Source organism: Talpa occidentalis, unplaced genomic scaffold (genome assembly GCF_014898055.3).
Source record: "Talpa occidentalis isolate TD23 unplaced genomic scaffold, MPIMG_talOcc4v2.1, whole genome shotgun sequence".
NCBI lineage: Eukaryota > Metazoa > Chordata > Mammalia > Eulipotyphla > Talpidae > Talpa > Talpa occidentalis.
In genome coordinates, this window is record NW_026555331.1 from 110213734 (window position 1) to 110235079 (window position 21346).

General features: G+C 35.2%; 1 protein-coding gene across 4 annotated transcripts in view; it reads right to left on the bottom strand.

Annotated features, from left to right (window-relative positions):
- Positions 1 to 3465: 3465 nt before the first annotated feature.
- Positions 3466 to 21346, bottom strand: part of HERPUD2 (HERPUD family member 2) — a 38461-nt gene continuing 20580 nt past the window's right edge. For 3 of the 4 annotated variants that reach the window (XM_054692467.1, XM_037510143.2, XM_037510161.2), the window contains 5 exons: positions 15961 to 16020; positions 8443 to 8565; positions 5642 to 5965; positions 4820 to 4937; positions 3466 to 4357 (listed from right to left, as the gene is read on the bottom strand). In XM_054692467.1, coding sequence (XP_054548442.1) covers positions 4196 to 4357; positions 4820 to 4937; positions 5642 to 5965; positions 8443 to 8565; positions 15961 to 16020 — 787 coding nt within the window. In that variant the 3' untranslated portion in view covers positions 3466 to 4195. The remainder of the gene's footprint in view (positions 4358 to 4819; positions 4938 to 5641; positions 5966 to 8442; positions 8566 to 15960; positions 16021 to 21346) is intronic. The other variant, XM_037510152.2, reaches the window with a different exon arrangement.

Sequence of the window (21346 nt, forward strand, 5' to 3'; positions counted from 1 at the left end):
TTTGTCCATCCTGTCTGTGATCTCAAATTCCATCACCCTGGCAGCCTTCCAAAAGAAAATAGTGGTAAGGCAAGAAAGATGTTTGAGAAATGGCAAAATGTCTTCCTGCTTTAAGACATGGAGGCTTAACAGAGAGTAAACAACAGAAAGTGAAGGTTTGAATTTACCATGCTAAGGGAGAGTGGTTTGGTTTTTCAGTGGGAAAAAAGGAGATATGCTTATTAACTCCCTTCTTAGAAACAGACTTCATCCATGACTCTTCTGTCTTCATGAGAAAGCCCTGATGACTGGAAAGTCTTGGGAAGAAAGAAGCATTATAATAACAGAAAAATTTTGTCATTTCTTTCCAGATGATGAAAGAATGGAAGAAACTTTAGAGGTCATCTCTCATTCTTTTGAGAAAGAGTTAGCCACTTCTATCTGTTACAATCTAGCACCTAAACAAGAATGGACCTTGTCCCTAACCCCTTCATGACCCTGACTCTTCATTCTTTCCTCACTCCTCACACACAGCTGTGCTCAATTGTTCAAATTGTATTGCTGAATTGAATCATATTTAGTAAATCTGTGTTTGAATTTTAAAAACTAATCTAGGAGGAAACATGTCATCTAGAACTTTACGCTTTTTTCCTCCTAAACATAAAGTGCATACATTGGATTATGTCTAAATTATTTTTTTTACTTTATTTTTGATTTATTTAATAACAAATTACAACTGAAATTATCCAGCATGGAAATAAATCCAAAGCATGTTAAGTGAATAAAATGCAAGTTATATAATAATGTATATATAACAATGTGAGTTCACTTACTTTGAAATGATTTGTACTTGTGTCTTTGTGTGGACACAGATATATAGATGTGCAGAAAAACTTAAGATGAAGATATAATGGACATATTTAAAGCCATAGGAAAAATCCAGGACAATATCTAGTAAAATGTTAAAATCTGTATTTCATGGAATGGATACTGTAGGAGGAGTCTTAGGGAGCACTTTTATCTCTTCATTCAGAACATTTAAGTAGTTTCTGGATCCTAAACAGTAAAAATGTAGTTCTGAACAAAAACAATAAAAATATTGCACTACTTAGAAAACTTAGAAAATATAAAATCATTTTAAAACACAGGAAAAAGTCATTCTAAAATCTATGAAGTTCACCCATCATGCCTAACACTGAGGCATAGGATAGGCTTGATAGGAATTAGGCACATATATTTTTGTTTCATGAATTTTTTTACATCGTTTTACTATCCATTATCCTGTTCTTTTTCATCTAGCCTATCATATGCATTTTTGAGATTTCAATATATTCTTTACAATATTAATCATTTAGAAAAGCTGCATGACATTCCCTTAATTAATACACTAACAAACCATGATTTTTCTTTTCATTTTCCACTACTAATAACAATACTGCAATGAGCATCTTTCTGCATAAAATATTTAGGATTTTATCCATATGTTCAACTCTTAGAAGTAGAGCTACTTTTTCAAAGAATATTATCTAAGTTGTTGCTATATTACAGAAAGCTTTTCCAAAATACAGTTCCAATTTATACTCCTATATATAACAGCTTGAGTGGACTTTCAACTTAAGATAGATGGTCATAATATACAGAAGAAGGTGACTTTAAATATTGTGAAATATATCACACATACCTTTAATTTCTTGTATTTCTTCTATCTCATACATACAGAAAAGGTATAAAATATGTGCTATTAAAATAATAACAATAAAATTAAAACCCAAGTACGCATCATGCAATGTAGGATATTATGACTATTTTAGAAGTTCCCTTAGTATACTGTAGCGGCTACAGATCTCATAACCTCATTAGTTTAATACACACACACACTTGTTCTCACTGGCATCAGTCTATGCCTGCTCAGGAACCCTGCTTGACACCTCCAACAGTAACTTAAGACTTTAGGTTGTTTCCATCATATAATTCTAATATTTTATATGGTTGTTAGTTTTTGTTGTTGTTATTATTGCTGTTCTAATCAAGTATTGCAAATACGAGAAGGCATAGCAAATTCATATCTGCTTTTCTCAAGAAGTGACCTGTTTTCTTTGGTGAAAACAGCCAACTGGCCACAACTTTGCTATAAAAGAGGTTGGCAAATGTGGCCTTCCTTTTTATCCAAATAATACTGCCCATCACATATGTCCGCTGCCACAGTGCTCATTCCCAAGAACTTACCCTTCTTGACTTTTGGTTAATCCCCTCACTGCTTTTCTTTATAAACAAAAATTGACTAGGAAGCATAAACCTAACCGTGAGAGAAGGATAACACAGACTCTATTGAATAACAGCTCTTAAAAGAAGATAACAAAGTGTCTGAGTCACAGTCTGGCCTCAGCCGCCCTGAGAATTCGCAAGAGCCCTTTCTGGGAGTGTCAATGATTGAGGTCATGAATGAGTCTTGGATCATAAGGGCCAACAAATTAGAGCATTTAACAGAACTGTACTTTGGACCATGTATGGAATGGTCATCAGAAATAGCTGTAGAGGGAGGAAGAGGTTGCTTTGCATCTTTGCTTCTAAATTCACAGCAATCTTCTCTTAGCCCTCAGAGAAGCTGCATAGAAACTTTAATGGCACATAGTTAAGACAAGTGCTGAAAAGGCTTTGGCTAGGTCTTGCCAGGAAATTTAGTCCTTGGGTCACAAGAATTCAGTTGTCAATATACAGTGACCACCATCCTGAGATCTTCCTTCATCATCACCCTGAAGATTTCCTCTCCACTGAAGGACCTCCTGATGCCAGTAATGGAATCCTTTTTAAAAATTTACTCTTTATTATTTGTTAGTCCATGAGCATAGTAAGTATAGCTTTTTGAAAGGATGCATTGGTGAAGGAAATTCTATGGGGACTACACCTGGTGGGGGGGAGCAAATATTGTTTAAAAATGAACAATGATATAAAAAATAAAAAAATAAAAATAAAAAAATAAAGAAAGTTGCCTGTAACTCTTAACACAAATGTCTGGAGTCCTGCTCTTTTCTGCTAGAAACACATCCTGCAGCAGGTTCTTACGAATGGATGCATAAGAGGTCAATTATTAAAAAAAAAAAAAAAAGACCATTTGCATTTTTAAGGTTACAACCATCATTTAGGCAGACTGCATGACATTCCACTGAGTAGATACACCTCAGTTATCCAACCATGCCTTTTTTGGGGACATTTGTATTGTTTCCCATATTTTGTTACTATTAATAATATTCCAACAAGCATTTTTCTGCCTCTGGATGCCCACCAGGCCAGTTGCCCCAGTGGGCACTGTAGAGAAAGTCACAGTCTTCACTTCCAAGACTCTGAAGCAAATTCCTCAGCAAGCCATGGCAGTAGAAATAATACGGTGTTACACCACCATCTAGTGCTAAAAATAATAAAGTGCAACAGCACTAACCCTTTTGAGTCACAGTCATTGAGGGTGTACATTATTAGAGAGTTTAAACAAATATTCCATAAGACAGCTTACCATAATTGACCTTTTATTTAAAAAAAATTACAGAAAATGATTTCCAGCATTTCTTATTTTATAAAAGTACTTCCTGTATCAAACATTTTATCTCTATTAATTCCATTAAAGAGCTGCCTTTTTTTTTTTTTTTACGTACTAATTCCAATTGATGGGATATATGCCCTTGGAATAGAAAGTTTCATTATTTATTCAAATGTCAAAATTAAATTACTGAGAAGTTTTATTGCTTTATGGCTGGGCAAGAAGCTACTAGCACATTTCAGGTAAATAATGTTCTTTATTAAAAACTATGAGGTCATTTGTTTCAAACTTTTAGAACAATTCCCAGAAAATAGATATATTTATTCAAATTACACATTGAAGGGCTGGGCTACTAGTTACAGACATTTATATGTGAAGCAGCTCTTTAAAGAAATAAGATACACAAATAAGTCTGTCTTGACATAATACACATAATTGAAATTAATAAAACCTGGAAGATCAAAATTGTTATACTCTGTTCTGTTAGGATGTCAAAAAAAAATCACACATTTAGTAGTCCATTGTGCTTAAAATATTCATATGCATAAGAAGCTTAGAGGAAAAAACACACCTCTGTACATGATGATGAAAAGAAAGTAATAGATTTTTTTGAAAATGCACTGTTATTTGAAATACTTTCCTAAAGTCAGGCCCTCCCTTTGTAGCTGATACAGTTTTTCAGGTCTAATTGGCAACCTGAGGAGGTCCCTCTGGTATCAGTGAAGTAAAGAAGGTGGTGATAAAAGACCAAGCTGATGCCATTAATCCAGGCCTTTGAATTGCATTGGCATCTTCACCTGCATCTTCTCCACTTTCATCTTCAAGTCCATCATCCATAAGTCGTTCCTTTCAAACAAAACAAGAAATAGTCTCCTAAGTGATTTGTACAGCTATCACTAACTCATGACAAAAAAAGGAGAGTTAAGTTTTTTGCTGTAAAAAAGAAGGGAAATGAGTATGTAACATGGAAGTGATACACATGTAGTTATTAGAATCTTTGTCAAATCCAAAGTTTGACAAATTTATCAGTATTCACATCCAAAGGATAACTCAATTTAATATTGTATATTCTCACCATGTGCATAATCTTCTTTCTAGGCTTTTTGAGGAAGAATGTTAGTTTTTCTCACTTAACTCTAATATGTTACATTCTAAGTACTCCTGAATGAAACTATCAAATTTTAATGTTCATTTTTCTTCATGTACCATTCCTTAAACACTTATTAGACAAGATTCTTATTATGTTGATCCCACACAGTGCTGAGGAAACATCTAAATTTAAAGCATTCAAAAACCCCATCAACATACCATTTCTTCAAGTTCTAGGTTTTGTGCATTTTGCCCATCATTGTTAACTTCAGCATTATTATTGGGAGCCTGTTGCTGACCTCCTTCTTGCCTAAAAGGAAACCATCCAGCTTGGTGTCTGTTCAGTAAAATAAAGAGAAAAGAAAGTAAGTCACAACTTGTTTTACCTGTAACACTATAAAACATTAACGTCTTACAAGAGAAAAACAACTAGAACTCAAATAAATGAAAAAACCAAATCTCCTAAGTCAGGCCCAGGAACTCATCCCTCTCAAAGAATGACAGCAAAACTGAAATCAATTTAAGTCTTTTTTAAAAGTCTATCATAGTTTTAACTGGCTCTACATTAGGTACCAAGATACGTTAGAAATCATAAAGTTTTTTTTGGCTATTTCACAAAATAAAATTCAAATGGATATCCATTCCTTAGGGAAAAGGGAGGCAGGGAAAGTCAGTCTAATTATGAAGAAAAACTTGACAATTATAGGACTTGCTACTGATAACTATAATTTAAAAGGACAAACTACATAAAAGTGCATCATACATTTCTCTCAATTCCTAAATTGACAGAACACGTCTAATTAAATTATCAATTTCTATAAAAGACAATAAAGGAAAAATCTGCTACCAACAATTATTTCTGATAAGCATTCTTACTCAACATAACCTGCTTTGCTCTTGGTGCAAGATAGCTAAAGCTCAACATTCATATTTCTTCACTCAACATTCACGACAGACTAGCTACTATATCCCAGAGTCTATGCTAACAGTTTTAGAAAGTAATTAAAAGAAATTTACAAAATGTTAATGAATATCACTCACAAATAAACCAGTAGCATGGCTCCCATTACCATGATAAATCGACTAAAAGAAGAATAAAAGTACACAATGCTAAGGAGAATTGCAGCTCGGGAGAATGTGTAAATCCAGTCTAGCCAGTCTCGATTGAAGTCTTCCTCATTTAGCACTGGACCACCCTGTGCATTCATTTGAACATTCTCATTCATTGGTCGATTTTCTTGGGCAACTAGGTTTGGAGCTGGTGGGGGCTCTTCTCCAGGACCATGTGGCAAATGTAGCGGCTGTGAAGCAGCAGGCTGGGCTGGGCTGGCATTTGATGTGGCCTGAGCTGAAACTGCGGCTTGACTGAAATGGTCACCAAAATAAAAATTAAAAAAAAAAACTTTGTCATACTATATTTCCAAAATTTCCTAGGGAGCCATAAGTATTTTTCATAAGCCTAATATGGAATATCACAACATCTGCACCACTTCTCATAGATAAACACAAATCCCAGTGGAAAAGTTGCCAAGACTGATGGCAGGAACAGCTCGGGCAAGTATGTTCTCTTAGCCTGGTATTCTAAGGTGGAAGGGAGAGGTGGAAGAGATAAAAACAGCCATAGTAATCATTATCTTTCTCTCACAAAATTACTTATAACCAAACCTTTCTCCAAATCTTTTTACTTCGTTGTCCCTTTTATTATACCCCCCCACTCACCACCTCTCCCCCAGACTCATGTTTTAATAGATTTGTTTAAAATTACATTATTACCCTATCCTTATAGTCAGTGATAAATGATCTGCATTAATATATTAAAATATTATCTAGATCCCAGATAACAAGCCCTCAACCCAATCTTGATTTTCAGGAATTCCAACTGGAACATTTTTAAGAAGTGTGGTTCTGATGTTTGCTTATTTGGTTGCTTAAGTCAGAATAAATTTTCCTATAAAAGGCTCCCAGTAAAATAACAATATATCAGGGATTTGCTTAATATTATCCAGCGTAGAGAGGAAGTTATAGCACAAGACTGACATGAATTGATAAACATGAAGCTTAGCGACAACTACATAGGTATTCATTTTACTATTTATTTTCTACCTTTTTATATGCTGAAAGTTTTCTACAACAAAAAGTTTGAAAAGCAGAAGCAAAGAGCAAAATGAAATAGAATTTCTAAGGCATTCTCTATAAGCAAAAATGCTAACACCTTGTCTCCGCATATGGCTTTTTAGTTTCTAAAACATTGCCTGCCTCAGGGATAATCAGATTTATATTAAAGGTTCAGAAGTTAAATGATATACTTACATATAGTAGCAAGAAACCAATAAGCCCCAATTATACAGTTTTTATGTGGCTTATAAATGAGAAAGCATCCAGTGGAGTACAGAGCATAAAACAGTCATGTTAATGATAGCTAGTACCATGGCAACAGGCAAGATACAGTCTGCCTGAAACCAAGGTGTTATGCAATAGAGCACTGGCACATGTGGTTCATAAAGCAGGTTAGTTTTATGGGGGAAGGCCTGGATGAAGGATAAGTGTACAGACTTCACAGCAGACAAGAGGGTCATGAGCTATTTTGGGAGATGGGCAATGACTGACTCAATTATGTATTAAGGAAGTTAACCTGGCAGTGGTATGATAAAAACATGCGAAGAGCCTAAAAGGACAAAGAGCAATTGCAGTAAAATGGGTCTAAAATGAGAAAAGATCTGGGCACAATATTAGAAGTAAGCTGTTGGAGAGGACAGAAACAACTTATTAATTCATCTTGGTAAGTTGCTGGATTCAGGGATAAGAGAAGACAAAATCAAAGCTGATTAAGGTTAAGAGCTTACAGGATTATTAAAAAGAGACAGCATCACTCTCAAGAAGTCAAGGAGGACAGACTTAAGAGGACAGTGGGGTCAAATTTTAAACATACTGAATTCAGGTGAAAGACTAATTTCCTATGGAAATCTTCCAACAATTATTAAGTGGTGGTACAGGACAAAGCACAGGCGGGAGGAATTAGTATCCATTCACAGAATGCAAACAACTAAGATCATAGAAGACAGAAATCCAAAAGGACCAGGCCAGCACTGAATGCTGTTTTTCCTACCAGAATGATTGCCATGAGGCACATAGTAAATACAGAAACATCTGTCAAACTGAACAAGGAATGTTTCCGTTTAGAAGAAGAGAGGAAGATGGGTTATCAAAAACACAAAATGTGTTATCAGAAAGATAAAAAGAATGAAGAAGATAACAGATTCACAGAAATAGAGGAGAATACTGAAGAGAAACTAGAAATATTAAATGAATACATAAGAAGTCCAGAGGAGTGAAGGCTGAGAAACTGTACTGGGTCCTATGTTCTATGCTGATCAGAAGCAAGACTTATAAAATACTGACAGTCCAAATAGCATTATTTACCACAACTGAATCCTACATCAATATGTGAGTCCCACAGATATTTTTATCTATTCCCTTTTTCATTCTACTTCCTATTTCTTTTTGTAGATTTACCCCCTTCCAGTGAAACTTTCCTAAGTTTTTTCCTTTCAAATAAATAAGATCCTATACTACAGAAACCATCTGAATACTGCTAACTATAAGGGAATGAGGAAGAAGCCAAGAAAAGGTTAGTTGACGTGAACTGGTTGTCAGTTCATTTTCTTTTAGTCAAATAATTTAAAATAAAATAACTACTGAGATGTTTGCAAATGCCTTTTCACAATTTTAAATGATCAATAAAATGCATCAGTAAGTGAAATCCAAAATCAACTTACTTAGGATGAAAAAGCAAGTAAAGCAAATAACACAGTGAGAAAAAACATGAATTCAAATTAACTCACTATTGCATATAATACTGATGAGCATACATCTGTTGCCACCACAGCATCTGCAGTGGGCTGAAAGCAGGATACATAGGGAATCCAGGAGGAAAAGCTTGCCCAGGAAGCTGGTTGTCTACATTTCTGCAATAAAGAGATAAAGTCTTTCAATGTTCTAGAAGTTGAAAGCATTTCTTTAAATTTTAATTTCTGAACCAGAAGCATCCATTGATAAATCAAGTCTTACTGAAAAGAAAAATACTATCAATATTCTTCAAATAGACATTATGCCTTATATAAGATATTTCCTGACCTCAAGAATACAGAATAACTAACACTTCAAGCAGTTTTAATGGGAATATAAAGCAAATTATTCACAAAATGTGGGGTAAGCCTTAACATTTATCATCTTCTCATTTCTGCATAAAAAGTAAAAAAAAAATCATTTTTAATATTCTTCTTTATGAATCAAAGCCCTAAAATAAGTTTTGTGATAAACTATCTGAGGAATGGAGAAACTAGCCAGATGATATTGTACATAGTAATAAAATATTATTTAAAATACAGCAACCACAACCTGCAAATAAAAAATGTACATAAAAAATCTATAAAAAATTTTCTAAAGAACCAAGATTAGCAGAACATACACTGTTAAAATAGGATAAACGTCTATGAATTTAGCAAAGCTCGTGAAAGTTCACACATAACTTCTCTGTCTCAGTGTCTTGATCTCTAAAATGGGAGTAATAACAGAAGTTTCCTTATAGAGTTGTTTGCTTGTACTTTAAGCAAATCTGATACCTGAATATAGCATTGACAACACGATGAGTCTGTATCTAGATATATACTTTAAACTGTTTTAGTATTTCCAACTAAGGAAAAACCCATTACTCTGAAAGTAGAGTTCCACCAATCTCTATCACTAAGACAAAATATATCTCACAAAAGTCCATTGTTTCAACTGCAAAATGGAGAGGCTGGACCTTGCCATTCTTTTGAAAGTTCAAGGGAAGAAAAGGCCACTAATAAATCACTTGGAAAAAATTACTAAACCTTCCCACCTCACTCTCCTGCAGCAGAGAATATCAGTCGATTACTGAAAATATGTTGTCAAAAATATAATTAACTTTCCTAAATGTTTCTAAGCTTCCTCTCCAATAAGATAAGAACTACTTGACACTATAATTACTAAGATATACTCCAGGCCAAAGCTGCCATACTACACCTTTCAATTGTGATAATTATTCTTCAGTCAAGATGTAATTCACTCCATTCCCCAGAAAATAAGAAACAAAGGATTTATTTGATAATAAATTATGAGGTTATTATTAAAATACATAATAACTTATCAATGAAACATTACATTAGAATTTAATATATTCTAGAGTGTACATCATTAACAGGATAGAAATTATCATTTTATACTAGAAAAACTGATTGGTGGAAAGGTGAAGAGAGTTTAAAGCTTTATCTCATTCCAATATTCAACTAAGTCTCAAAAGGACTAAAAAAAACTTTTAAAAGTTAAACCAGAGGGCCAAAAAACCCCCATAATTGACTATTCACCAAACCTGTGCAGAGAGGAATTTCCTAACATAAACAATAGAAGAAAGCACAGAAAAGCAATCAACTTATTTAAGGACATAAAATTTAAAGAGACAGGACTTAGAAAAAATATTTTCTATTTACTATTTTTCTCTGATAAATAGTAGTTAAATATCTTTACTATGAACTTGCAGAAAAAGAAATCATCTTTAAGACACCAAATAAATGTAAATTAAAATAAAAACAGTACTGACAAGGGGTAGAAGTAAAAACCATCTCACTTTCATTGCTAGAAGTATAAATTGGAACAAACCTTTTTTAAAAACTTTATAAAATTAAATACCTTTAAATACGTTCACTTATACCCAAGTAAATTGGCTTCTGAAAATTCCCTTAAAGCAGTATGAACTATGGGGCTTCCCCGGTGGCGCAGTTGTTGATCGTTGGGTTGCGAAGCTGCCCGCAGCCTCTGCAGTACCGGTTCGATCCCCGGCTGCTCCCCGGCCACCGGAGAGGGTCCCACATGGCGCGCAGACCTCTCCTGCCGCCCGCTGCTCCCCTCAGCAGTGTACTTCGTCCTTCTGCCTGCTCTGCTTCCTGCTCTGGCTCTGGTGAATTCTCTCACCCTCCTGCGCTTCTGACTGTACCCAGTGCTTGTGTAAACAAATCTTAATTACAAGTGATGTTGAACATTTAAAAAAAAAAAAAAAAAGAAGTATGAACTATGGACAAAATCTCACATCTTGCTCTGTCAATTTCTGTACAATAAATAAATCACTCCCAGACCCCTTTCTCCTAATAACACTGAGAAACTAAAGACAAAGATAATAGTTCAGGACTTAAAAAAAAAAAAGGGGGGGGGAGAACCTTATCATATAATACTTACCATCATGTCAAAATTGCCTGTTTTTAGCTGGGACTACATCAAATTAAAGAGCTTCTGCACAGCAAAAGAGACAATAACAAAAACAAAGAGAAACCCCACCAACTGGGAGAACATTTTTGCACCCAACACTAATGATAAAGGACTGATCACAAAAATCTGCAAATTGCTGATGAGACTCAACAAAAACAAAGAAAATAATCCTGTCAAAAAATGGGCAGAAGAGCTAAAAAGAAACTTCTCTGAAGAGGAAATGCAAATGGCCAACAGGCATATGAAAAAATGTTCAACATCACTTGTAATCAGGGAAATGCAAATCAAAACTACCACGTGATACCATCTTACACCAGTGAGAATGGCACATATTAAAAAAACTAGCAACAACAAATGTTGGCGAGGGTGTGGAGAAAAAGGAACTCTTCTGCACTGTTGGTGGGAGTGCAAACTGGTCCAACCACTATGGAGAGCTGTGTGGAGATTTCTGGACCTACTAAACATAGAGCTTCCATATGATCCAGCAATTCCACTCCTAGGTATTTACCCAAAGGACACAGAAACATCAATTCCAAAAAACACCTGCACCCCTATGTTTATAGCAGCACTGTTTACAATAGCTAAGCTTTGGAAACAGCCCAAATGCCCAAAAATAGATGACTGGATCAAGAAGATGTGGTACATATACACCATGGAATATTACTCAGCATTCAAAAAAGATAAACACATGCAATTTGCAGCAACATGGATGGAGCTGGAAGGGATCATGCTCAGTGAAATAAGCCAGAAAGAAAAAGAAAAATACCGGATGGTCTCACTCATAGCAGGACTCTAGAAAACTTAAATAAGAGACCAGGAAAATGAATAACTATAAGAAAGTAAAAATCAAAATCAACAAAAAACTATGAACCAGAGACACTTTTTGGGGGGTGGGGGGCGGGAGGGGAGGGATTGGGGTCAGAATGGGGGGGGTTGCAATTGTATGGGGAATATAAAAATAAAATTTATTATTTTAAAAAAAAAAGAGTAAGTTGTCAAATCTTCAAAACATTGTTTCAGAAAATTTGTCTGTATTGATAACAGTTTAAGAAATTAAGCTTTTCAGAGACTGTATGTAAGTAGATGTTACCACTTTAAAGAAAAAAAAAAGAAAGAAAGAAAGAAAGAACGTGTTGGTTTGTCTCTGCAACACTCATAGTCTGTGGTCCACGACTCTCCAGTATAGATCTGAACTCATCTCACTAAACTTTTACCCATTGGTTCTCTCCAAGCCATTTAAAAAAAAAAAAAATTGCCTGTTTTTAATCCACATTTATGAAGGCATTTTACTTTCTGACCTATGTTCTTGATCCATTTCTACTTTAGGAATGCATCCTAAATAAACTGGCAAAAGTGTGAAACAATATATGCACAAAGCTATAAACATTAACATTTTCTAAGAATAAAGGCAGGAAACAACTAAATATTCATCAATAGGAGAATGCATGTCACAGTTTATGCACTTGGTGAATTACTACGCTGAGGTGAAAGAATGAAGATTTCAGTATATTCCTTTGTAGTGACCTCTCCCTGAATAGTCGGTTAAAAACCATGATACAAAAGAATATGGATATTATGCTACCATTTGTGTTAGAACAAGTAGGTTATATTTATGTGTGTGTGCATATACATATATGTTAAGTGAATATATAGCAAATGTTCATGTATATACACAAACACTTCCTTAAATTTTCACAAAGAAACAGTGGACAGATAAACCAAAAAAATAATAAAAGTAGTTACCTATTGTGTGGAGGGAGAGAACTGAAGAGGGGAATAAAAAATGAAAGTAGGCCTCTGATTTGAGACTGGAACCATAGAACTGTTTTATATAATTAAGAAAAAAGCTAAATCAAAAAGAAAAAAACAGACATTAAAAAATTTAAAGAAACAAAAAAATGAAATTGTATCAAGTTTGATGATATAATCACACAGAGAAGAATTACCCCCACTGAATTCAAAACATGGCATTTTATCTTTACATCTCTAACAGGATAAATCCTAAAGAACCACAAAATTTTTTTATTGTAAGTACTATTTCTCATTTGAGTTTCCTGGGAATGGAATCAAGATGAGCCTCAGATATCTTATCATTTATGAGTATAAGACATTATCAAAAATTACTAAAATATCAAGTAGACACAGGAAACAAACTGAACATGCTCCCATCTTTGACATGGTACACAATGAGTGTAAAGATGAATGAATATATCCATTCAGTAGACAGATACTCCACACAACATGATACAAACATATTAAAGCCATAAATTCACAGTGATATTCTAAAAATAAAAGCAAAAGCAAAAAACAAACAAACAAAAAAACTAATCTATCACCTTTGGCAGTTACAAGGACTGCTTCCAGGTCCTGTCCCTGGGATCACTGAATCCTACCAAGAGCTACCAGTGGTAGAACTGCTTCTAGGTCCCATCCTAAGGTTTGCTAGGATCTACAGAGTGTTGCTGTGGCTAGTCTGCTTCTAGGACCTTCCCCGGAACTTTGACAAGGTATGCATGGGCCTAAAGTAGCAGGTCTGCTTCCAGGTCCTGTGCAGGAGTTCACTGAATTCTGCTCAGGACTACTGCCAGTAGGATTGCATCCAGTTCCCATACTGGGGCTTGCTGGGGTGTGCAGAGTCCTAGTGTAGTGAGTCCACTTGCAGGACCTTCCACAGAGCTCGACAAGGTATGCAGGGTGTCTACAGAAGCAGGTCTGCTTCCAGGGCCGGTGCCCAGGCTCAATGAATTTACTGAGGGCTACCATGTAAGGGCCTTGCCAGTTCTACACTTCTACTTGCAGGACCCAATGGAATGCTAGGTCTTTCCTTGCCTGCCTGTGTGGGCTACCTCTTTAATTCACTGCTCACTGTGGCCCCCTCCTCCAGATAATACACCTAGTGTGTGCTATAATCATCTGTTTTCCTTCAGGAGTTATTGGCTTTATTCTGCTTCAATCTAGTTGTATGTGGAGGAGGTAAGCCCAGCATCTGCCACCATCTTCCCATTTCCCCTCAAATTCTTTAATAAACATTGTTTTTGTAATTCAAAATAATTGTTAGGAGGGTCTCTTCCTGCAAAGAGTCAAATAAAAATAGAAACACACAGAAAATGTTAACTATTTGGAATATGCACATGTCTATATCCATTAAAAAAAAGTTATATTCTTTATGCAAGGAAAACAAAGAGGATAACCTCATCCCTTCCTCTGGGTCTTGGGAAGGTACATTAAGGAAATTGCTGCTATATGTATGTGTGGGAGTAAATCTTTGGATGGCACAAGTTCTGACAGTTTTTTTTTTTCCTTTTCATATAGTCTATACTATAAAATAAAACTAGGCATAGAAAAGGGGAGCAAAGGAAATTCATGGGGACACATGAAATGGTAGATATAATAGATTATGGCAAAAGCAAAGAATTTGAAAAACAGTATATTCACAAATATATACTTGTTGGGAGGGTTTCTTCCAAAACACATTCATTAGTATGTTTTAAGGTTAAGAATTAAAAAGGAGATAAAAGTAACTGGAAACTTCAACAATAAGGAGCAAATTATTCTAAGCAATTCTTCCTTTCCCCACTAGTCTATACAACCATGCAGGGACTACATGGAATCTCCATTTTGTTCCCAGAATATGACTTTTGAAGACTCAGCACTTGCTTTGCTCTCTCTGCTGATCTTCTCATAAAGTTACCTCAAATGTTATCCCTATGAAGCACTCCCCATTCCTCTAAGCAGAGATAGTCACTCCCTCCTCCAGGCTCCCACAGCACTTTGTTTAAGAACATGATAGCACATCAGTAGACAGTAACTTTCCTATTTGACCTACTCTAGCAAGGGCAAATACATAGTTCATTTTTCTGTCTATAGTGCTTAGTGTACAGCAAATTCTAAAGTAAACTTTATTGAGTAAAGTCACAAGGTCACTACACATATTTGTTTATTCAGTCACCAATACATACAATCTGACCAGGAGATCTGACTAGATGAGAAAGAACCACCATTATAAATGAGATCAAAATACAAATGACACTTAGGGAAAAAACACATTAAAACAAAAGGCAATAGTCAACAGGACTGTTAACTTCAAGTCAGACATGCAGTTGAACCTATTTTTGCTACTGACTTCTATGAACACAGACAAAGTATAATATCTTTAAGCCTCCTTTTCTTCATCCATTAAATGGAAGAAAATAGTACCTACATCACATATCTGGTGTAAAGTTCAATGAAATTATGCACATAAGTGCTTAATACAATGCCTGACTTGGGTTAAATGCTCAGTATGCATTAATGATTAATACCCTTCTAGGTAAGGAACTGTCACAAATGAATTTTTTTAAATATCAACATGCCAACAAACAAGCATTTCACAAAACAAAAAGGATAGCTCTTTCTCATGTCTCAAATTAAAGCAAGGACATTCCAATTTATCACACTGGTAAGTACATATTTATAAACACAGAGAATTAGGCTGACAACAATTGTTAATGGGCGAGTAATCTGGTATTTTTTTAACTGCAATTTTTAAATAGTCTTTAAGAGCCTCCAAAACTCAAGAACATTTTGACCTGGGAAATTCCCCTTCTCAAAACATAATCTAAAAGAGTAACTGCTAAGATGTAAGCAGAGTTAAAAATACTGATTGTGGTGATATTTACGTTTAGTGGGGCAAAAAATATTCAACAACCCAACATTTATGATAGAAGATTGCCCCAATTCTTGAATTATTCTATAACAGGATTGTACAAGTGTACACTGTCACACATTGACAGAGCTGGCTTGTGCTGGTTCACATCAGTTTACAAAGCTAACAGCTCAAGTTCAAAATTTTGTGAACCCAACCTTGGTATCTTGAAATCATTCATGGTGAAAATATGTAACACCACAGAAATCAGCAAATACTGAAAATTAGCTTTACCTCACCATCTCCACCCAGGAAAATTCAGTTGTCACCAACACAGCATGTTACTCAGCAATACCTCCCCATCCGAATGCTATTGCCAGGTGACTTGTTTTGGCCAATGAAATGTGAGGTGTTAAGGAATGCAAAACATGTAGAGGTTTTTTTATGCACTCACTGGTTATCTTGCCCTCTTGTGTTCTTGTCATTCGCCATGGGAAGAACAGGTCCTAGGGAGCTAATGGTCCACAGAAAATAAAAAGCAAGAAACAGATCTGAACTCAATCTATAGCCTGAAGCAGAAATGTCCCAAATGACTAACAGACCACGAGCAAGAAAATAAAGATGTTGTTGTAAGCCCATGAGATCCTGACTTCATTATGCAGTAAAACCAAGTATACACCTTTTTTAATAAGAGTGAACAAATTGGTATATCCACATGATGAAAAACCATACAGATTTTATATGTTGTGGATTTATATTTGGCCTGGATATATATCCAGGCTATACATTATGCTTTCTATTGACAGAAATGTTTATGAGACAGAATGGAATGATATTTCTAATTTTAAAAAGTACATTCCAAAAAGTGGAAAGTTATTACAAAAATGTTAATAATGATTATTTTTGAGTGGGGGGCTACAAATAATTTTTACTTCTTAAAAAAAGCAAACAATATAGATGGCTACAGTGAGTAGCTTTTCATTTTTATCAATTATAATAGTTCTCACTATTTTAGGGAAAATGACTGAACGTACAAAACAATGGGTATTCTATAAACCAATCAGGAGTTTTTGAAGTTAAAGTAAATAAATGTGACAGTACAATGTCTGAGTCTGGAACAGTAGGTCAAGACTTATAAATCTGAAACTGGAAATGAACAGTCTATGTGGTGCTATACATATACTGCTTTGGTCCCTTAAGAGCTTCCATAATCACCTACATTAGGATTTCTCAAAGTGAGGTTCCCAGGATATTGTTAAGTTGGCAGATTTCTGAGTACCACAATCAATAATTTTACTTTTTTAAATTTAACATTTTTATCCAAGTAATATAGCATTATAACATTATGTAAGTTTTAGGTGTGCATCATTGAAAATTAACATATGTATATACACACACAATATCAAAATCCCCACTAAAATCCAATTCAATCCTTTACCATAATATGTCCCAGCATATGGTCTGTCCTTGAGAATGTTCATGAGCATTTGGAAACCATGTATATTCTGGTGTCTTGAAGTGGAAAGTTCTATAAATATTAAGCCTACCTTGTCCATTTGTCATGGAAGGCCATTATTTCCTCAGTGATTTTTCTGTATGGATGATCTGTCTATATTGCTATACCACATTGCTGCCAATGTCTTCCTTTAGGTCTGTTAAAAATTTATTTCATATATTTTAATGTCGCTATAATAGGAGTATATATAATGATAGCTGTTATATAACTTTCTGCTGTACTGATCATTTTATTGTCTTTGTCTCTTTCTAATCTTTTTTGGCTAGAAGTCTATTTCCTCTGGTATAAGTATAGCAGTTTTTGCCTTTTAAAATTTTCCATTGGCTTAGAGTACTAATTTCCATTCATTGACTCTGAGTCTATGTTTGTCTTTATAGCTTAAGTGAGTCTCTTGCAAGTAGCATATAGCTAGGTTTTGCTTCTTAATCCACCGGGCCACACTGTGCTTTTTTGAATGGTAAGTTCTATCCATTTACATTAAAGGTCATATTGATATGTGAGTGCTTGCTACTGCCATTTTGTCTTTAGTTTTCTGACTCTTTTACCTTGCTCAATTTTTTATGGATTTTCTTTTCTTCAACTTAGATCAGAATTCCTTTGTACATTTCATATAGGGAGGTCTAGTATTGGCAAACTCCTTCAATAGGAGTTTTTCTGGGAAGGCCTTTATTTCTCCCCCATATCTGAGAGTCATGCAGGATATAGTGTTTTTGATTAGCAGTTTTTATTTTTGAGTGTTGTTTTAAATTTTATTTTTATATTCCCCATACAATTGCAACCCCCTTATTTTGACCCCAATCCCTCCTTTCCCCGCCACCCCCTCAAAGTGTGTCTCTGGTTCATAGTTGTTTGTTGATTTTGATTTTTTCTGTCTTATAGTTATTCTTTTTCTTGGTCCCTTATTTAGGTTTTCTAGATTCCTTCTATGAGTGAGACCATCAGTATTTTTCTTTTTCTTTCTGGCTTATTTCGCTGAGCATGATCCCTTCCAGCTCCATCCATGTTGCTGCAAATTGCATGTGTTTATCTTTTTTGATTGCTGAGTAATATTCCATTGTGTATATGTACCACTTGGGTTGTTTCCAAAGCTTAGCTATTGTAAATAGTGCTGCTATAAACATAGGGGTGCAGGTGCTCTTTGGAATTGATGTTTCTGTGTCCTTTGGGTAAATACCTAGGAGTGGAATTGCTGGATCATATGGAAGTTTGTTCAATAAATGGTGCTGGGAAAACTGGGTCGCTACACATAAAAGAATGAAACTTGACTACTACCTCACACCATGCACAAAAACCAACTCAAAATGGATTAAAGAACTAGACATAAGACCTGAAACCATAAAATATATATAGAAGGAAATACAGGCGAAACACTACGTGATTTGCATATCAAAGACATCTTTACAGACACATCACCCAAAGCAGTGATAGTGAAGGCAAAGATAAACAGCTGGGACTACATCAAATTAAAGAGCTTCTGTGCAGCAAAAGAGAAAATAACCAAAACAAAGAAAACAATCCAGTCAAAAAATGGGTAGAAGAGCTAAAAAGAAACTTCTCTGAAGAGGAAATGCAAATGGCCAACAGGCATATGAAAAAATGTTCAACATCACTTGCAATCAGGGAAATGCAAATCAAAACTACAATGAGATACCATCTCACACCAGCACATATTAAAAAAACTAGCAACAACAAATGTTGGCGAGGATGTGGAGAAAAAGGAACTCTCCTGCACTGCTGGTGGGAGTGCAAACTGGTCCAACCACTATGGAAAGCTGGGTGGAGATTCCTCAATCTTTGAGTGTTCTGAATACATCATTCCATTCTTTCCTGGCCCATAGAGGTTCTGCTGAAGTCTGATTAAAGCCTGATGGGAGTACCTATATAAGTTACTTGCTTTTTTCTCCCTTGCAACCTTCACTATTCTTTGTCTTGAACTCTTGATAGTTTAACTACGATGTCTTGATGTAAGCCCCATTGCATTTAGATAATGAGCTGTTCTTTTAACCTTTGCTGACTTGTATGTTCAGTTCCTTCCTTGGGTTTGAGAAATTTCTGTTATTTCTTTGAATAAGCTCTCCAATACCTTTTCTCTCTCTCTTTTTCTCTCAATCCTCTGGGATATAACTTATCCTTATGTTACCTTTCCTAATGTAGTCAGATCCCATTGTGCTTCATCTTCTTTCTTTTTTTTAACATCTTATTTCTCTCTCTTCTTCAACCTGAGTCGTGTGTTCATTACTATCATCAAGGTCACTGATTTGATCCTCCATTTAGTCCATTCTTCTTTCTTACCTTCCTCAAGAGCTTTTCATCTCATTTATTGAGTTCTTCATATTCTAAATCTGTTATTTTTCTTAAAGACTCAATTCTATTCTTTAACTTTAAATCTAAGATTGTAAATTTATTTCCTGAGCTCTATGCAATCTCTTTGATTAGCTTTTCTGAGTTTTCTTGTATCACTTTAAGTTGCCTTTCCGAAGCTCCTTCTATGAGTTTCTTTATTATAGCAATTTGAACTTTCTATCTAATAGGGAGATACAATTTTCCATGTCTTTGTGGCTGGATTCTTGAGAGTTGTCCTCTCCTTCTGATCTCATATTCTCTTGAATTCTTGAGTTGTCATGTGGTTTTTGTTGGTTTTTTTTTTTTGTCTGCCATTTTGCTATTTTAAATTTCCCTATTTTTTTAAATCTGCAACTTAAGAGAGTTGAAATAGTTTTACTTTCCTCAGAGTTATTATGGTTATTTTATTTTATTTTATTTGCCTCCACTGACTTCCACAGGTACTGAGCGGTATTTGAATTTGATGTGTTGGCAGAGTGGGGAGAGGAGAGAAGGGTCCAGATATGGTTGAGAATGTGCTGGGCAGTGTGTGTTGGTCAGGAGGCAGAACGGAGGGTGTGTTGCTTCAGATTTGGGGCACTGCCAATATCCCTCCTCTCTGGAGTCCCAGCTCTTCAACTTAGTCTGTCTTCTGTTACTACACTTCATGAGGTCAAAACAGTCAAAAGGAGGGAGAAAGGAAGTACAGTCTAGGCTATCTTTTCTGTTGGTCTCCTTACCAGGGCCTCAGTCTGAGTAGAGCACCCCAACTCCTCCAAATGTGCTGCACCTGAATCAAGGATGTGTAAGTACCTCTTACTGCTTCCAATCTCCCCTCCCCAGGGTCCCTGACTAGACCAGCTGCCCTGCCATCTGTGTCCCCCAACCTTGATAGCAGCCTTCAGGTATTTCTCTTCACCCTCCTCCATGCCCCCTCTGGTGCAATATGTGTTGATCTTTGAGGTCCTAGGGGTACTTCAGTCTTACCCTGAATCTCAGGACTCTCTCAGTGTACTGTCCCTTTGGTCAATTTTACAGGTTCGTTTTGGGAGCAAAGTAAGGAACTTACTTTATCACTTCTGTCAAGTCATCCTTAAATATCTTCAGATTCTGTTGCTCATCATTTTGCTACTTTTTACAAAATAAACACTATATCAGATTTTTCTAATCTGTTTAATATATTGTTAAGAGCTAAATGCCTTTCTCTCTCTTATTTGATTTCCTCAATAGCCTAGTTTAGAGAAATTATTAATCTTTTCCTGGTATCTATGGTCTTATTCTGAATACTCGCAATCTCATAAGCTTTGTTTTATTGTAAAATCTATTCATTGTATAAGAAAGAGTTAAAGATCTTATTATAAGAGATAACATTGTTAACATATCATTATGTATGCTTCCAGGCTTATTATATACATAGCATTCCTATTATTCTGCATCACTACCACTGAATAAAAATAAATAAGTAAAATCACTCTATATAAACTTAGAGGAACTGAACTGTCTTACTCTACTAAAAGACAGGAAATGAAAATATAATGTATTTTAAGTTACTACTCCATAATATAAACCCAGAGAACACTGCTTTTTGTTAGTAAGTTTTGGTTTGTAGCAATCACTTCCTGAAAATAAAAGCTGTTTCACAGGTGCTTTTTAAGGTCTTATCTAAATACTTAATTTGAGAAGCTTATAATCAAGAAATATGAGACAAAAGTTTTCTTATATTTTGCTATACACGCACCTTTGTCTTTCTACATTAAGAATTAATGTAAGTAAAAAATTATCTGGATGCTCATGCTATCTTAATTAGCAATCAGCAATCAATTAGCAATCAATTAATTATCTTAATTAGCAATGGCTGCTACTCAGTTATATGACCTACTTCCATTCTGGGGTTCTAGCCATTTCTTTATTTTCAATCTCACCATCTTGGACCTGGAGCAGAGCCACACACCAGTTTAATATGCAATGTAAAACAATTATCACTACCTGATACTCATGTTTC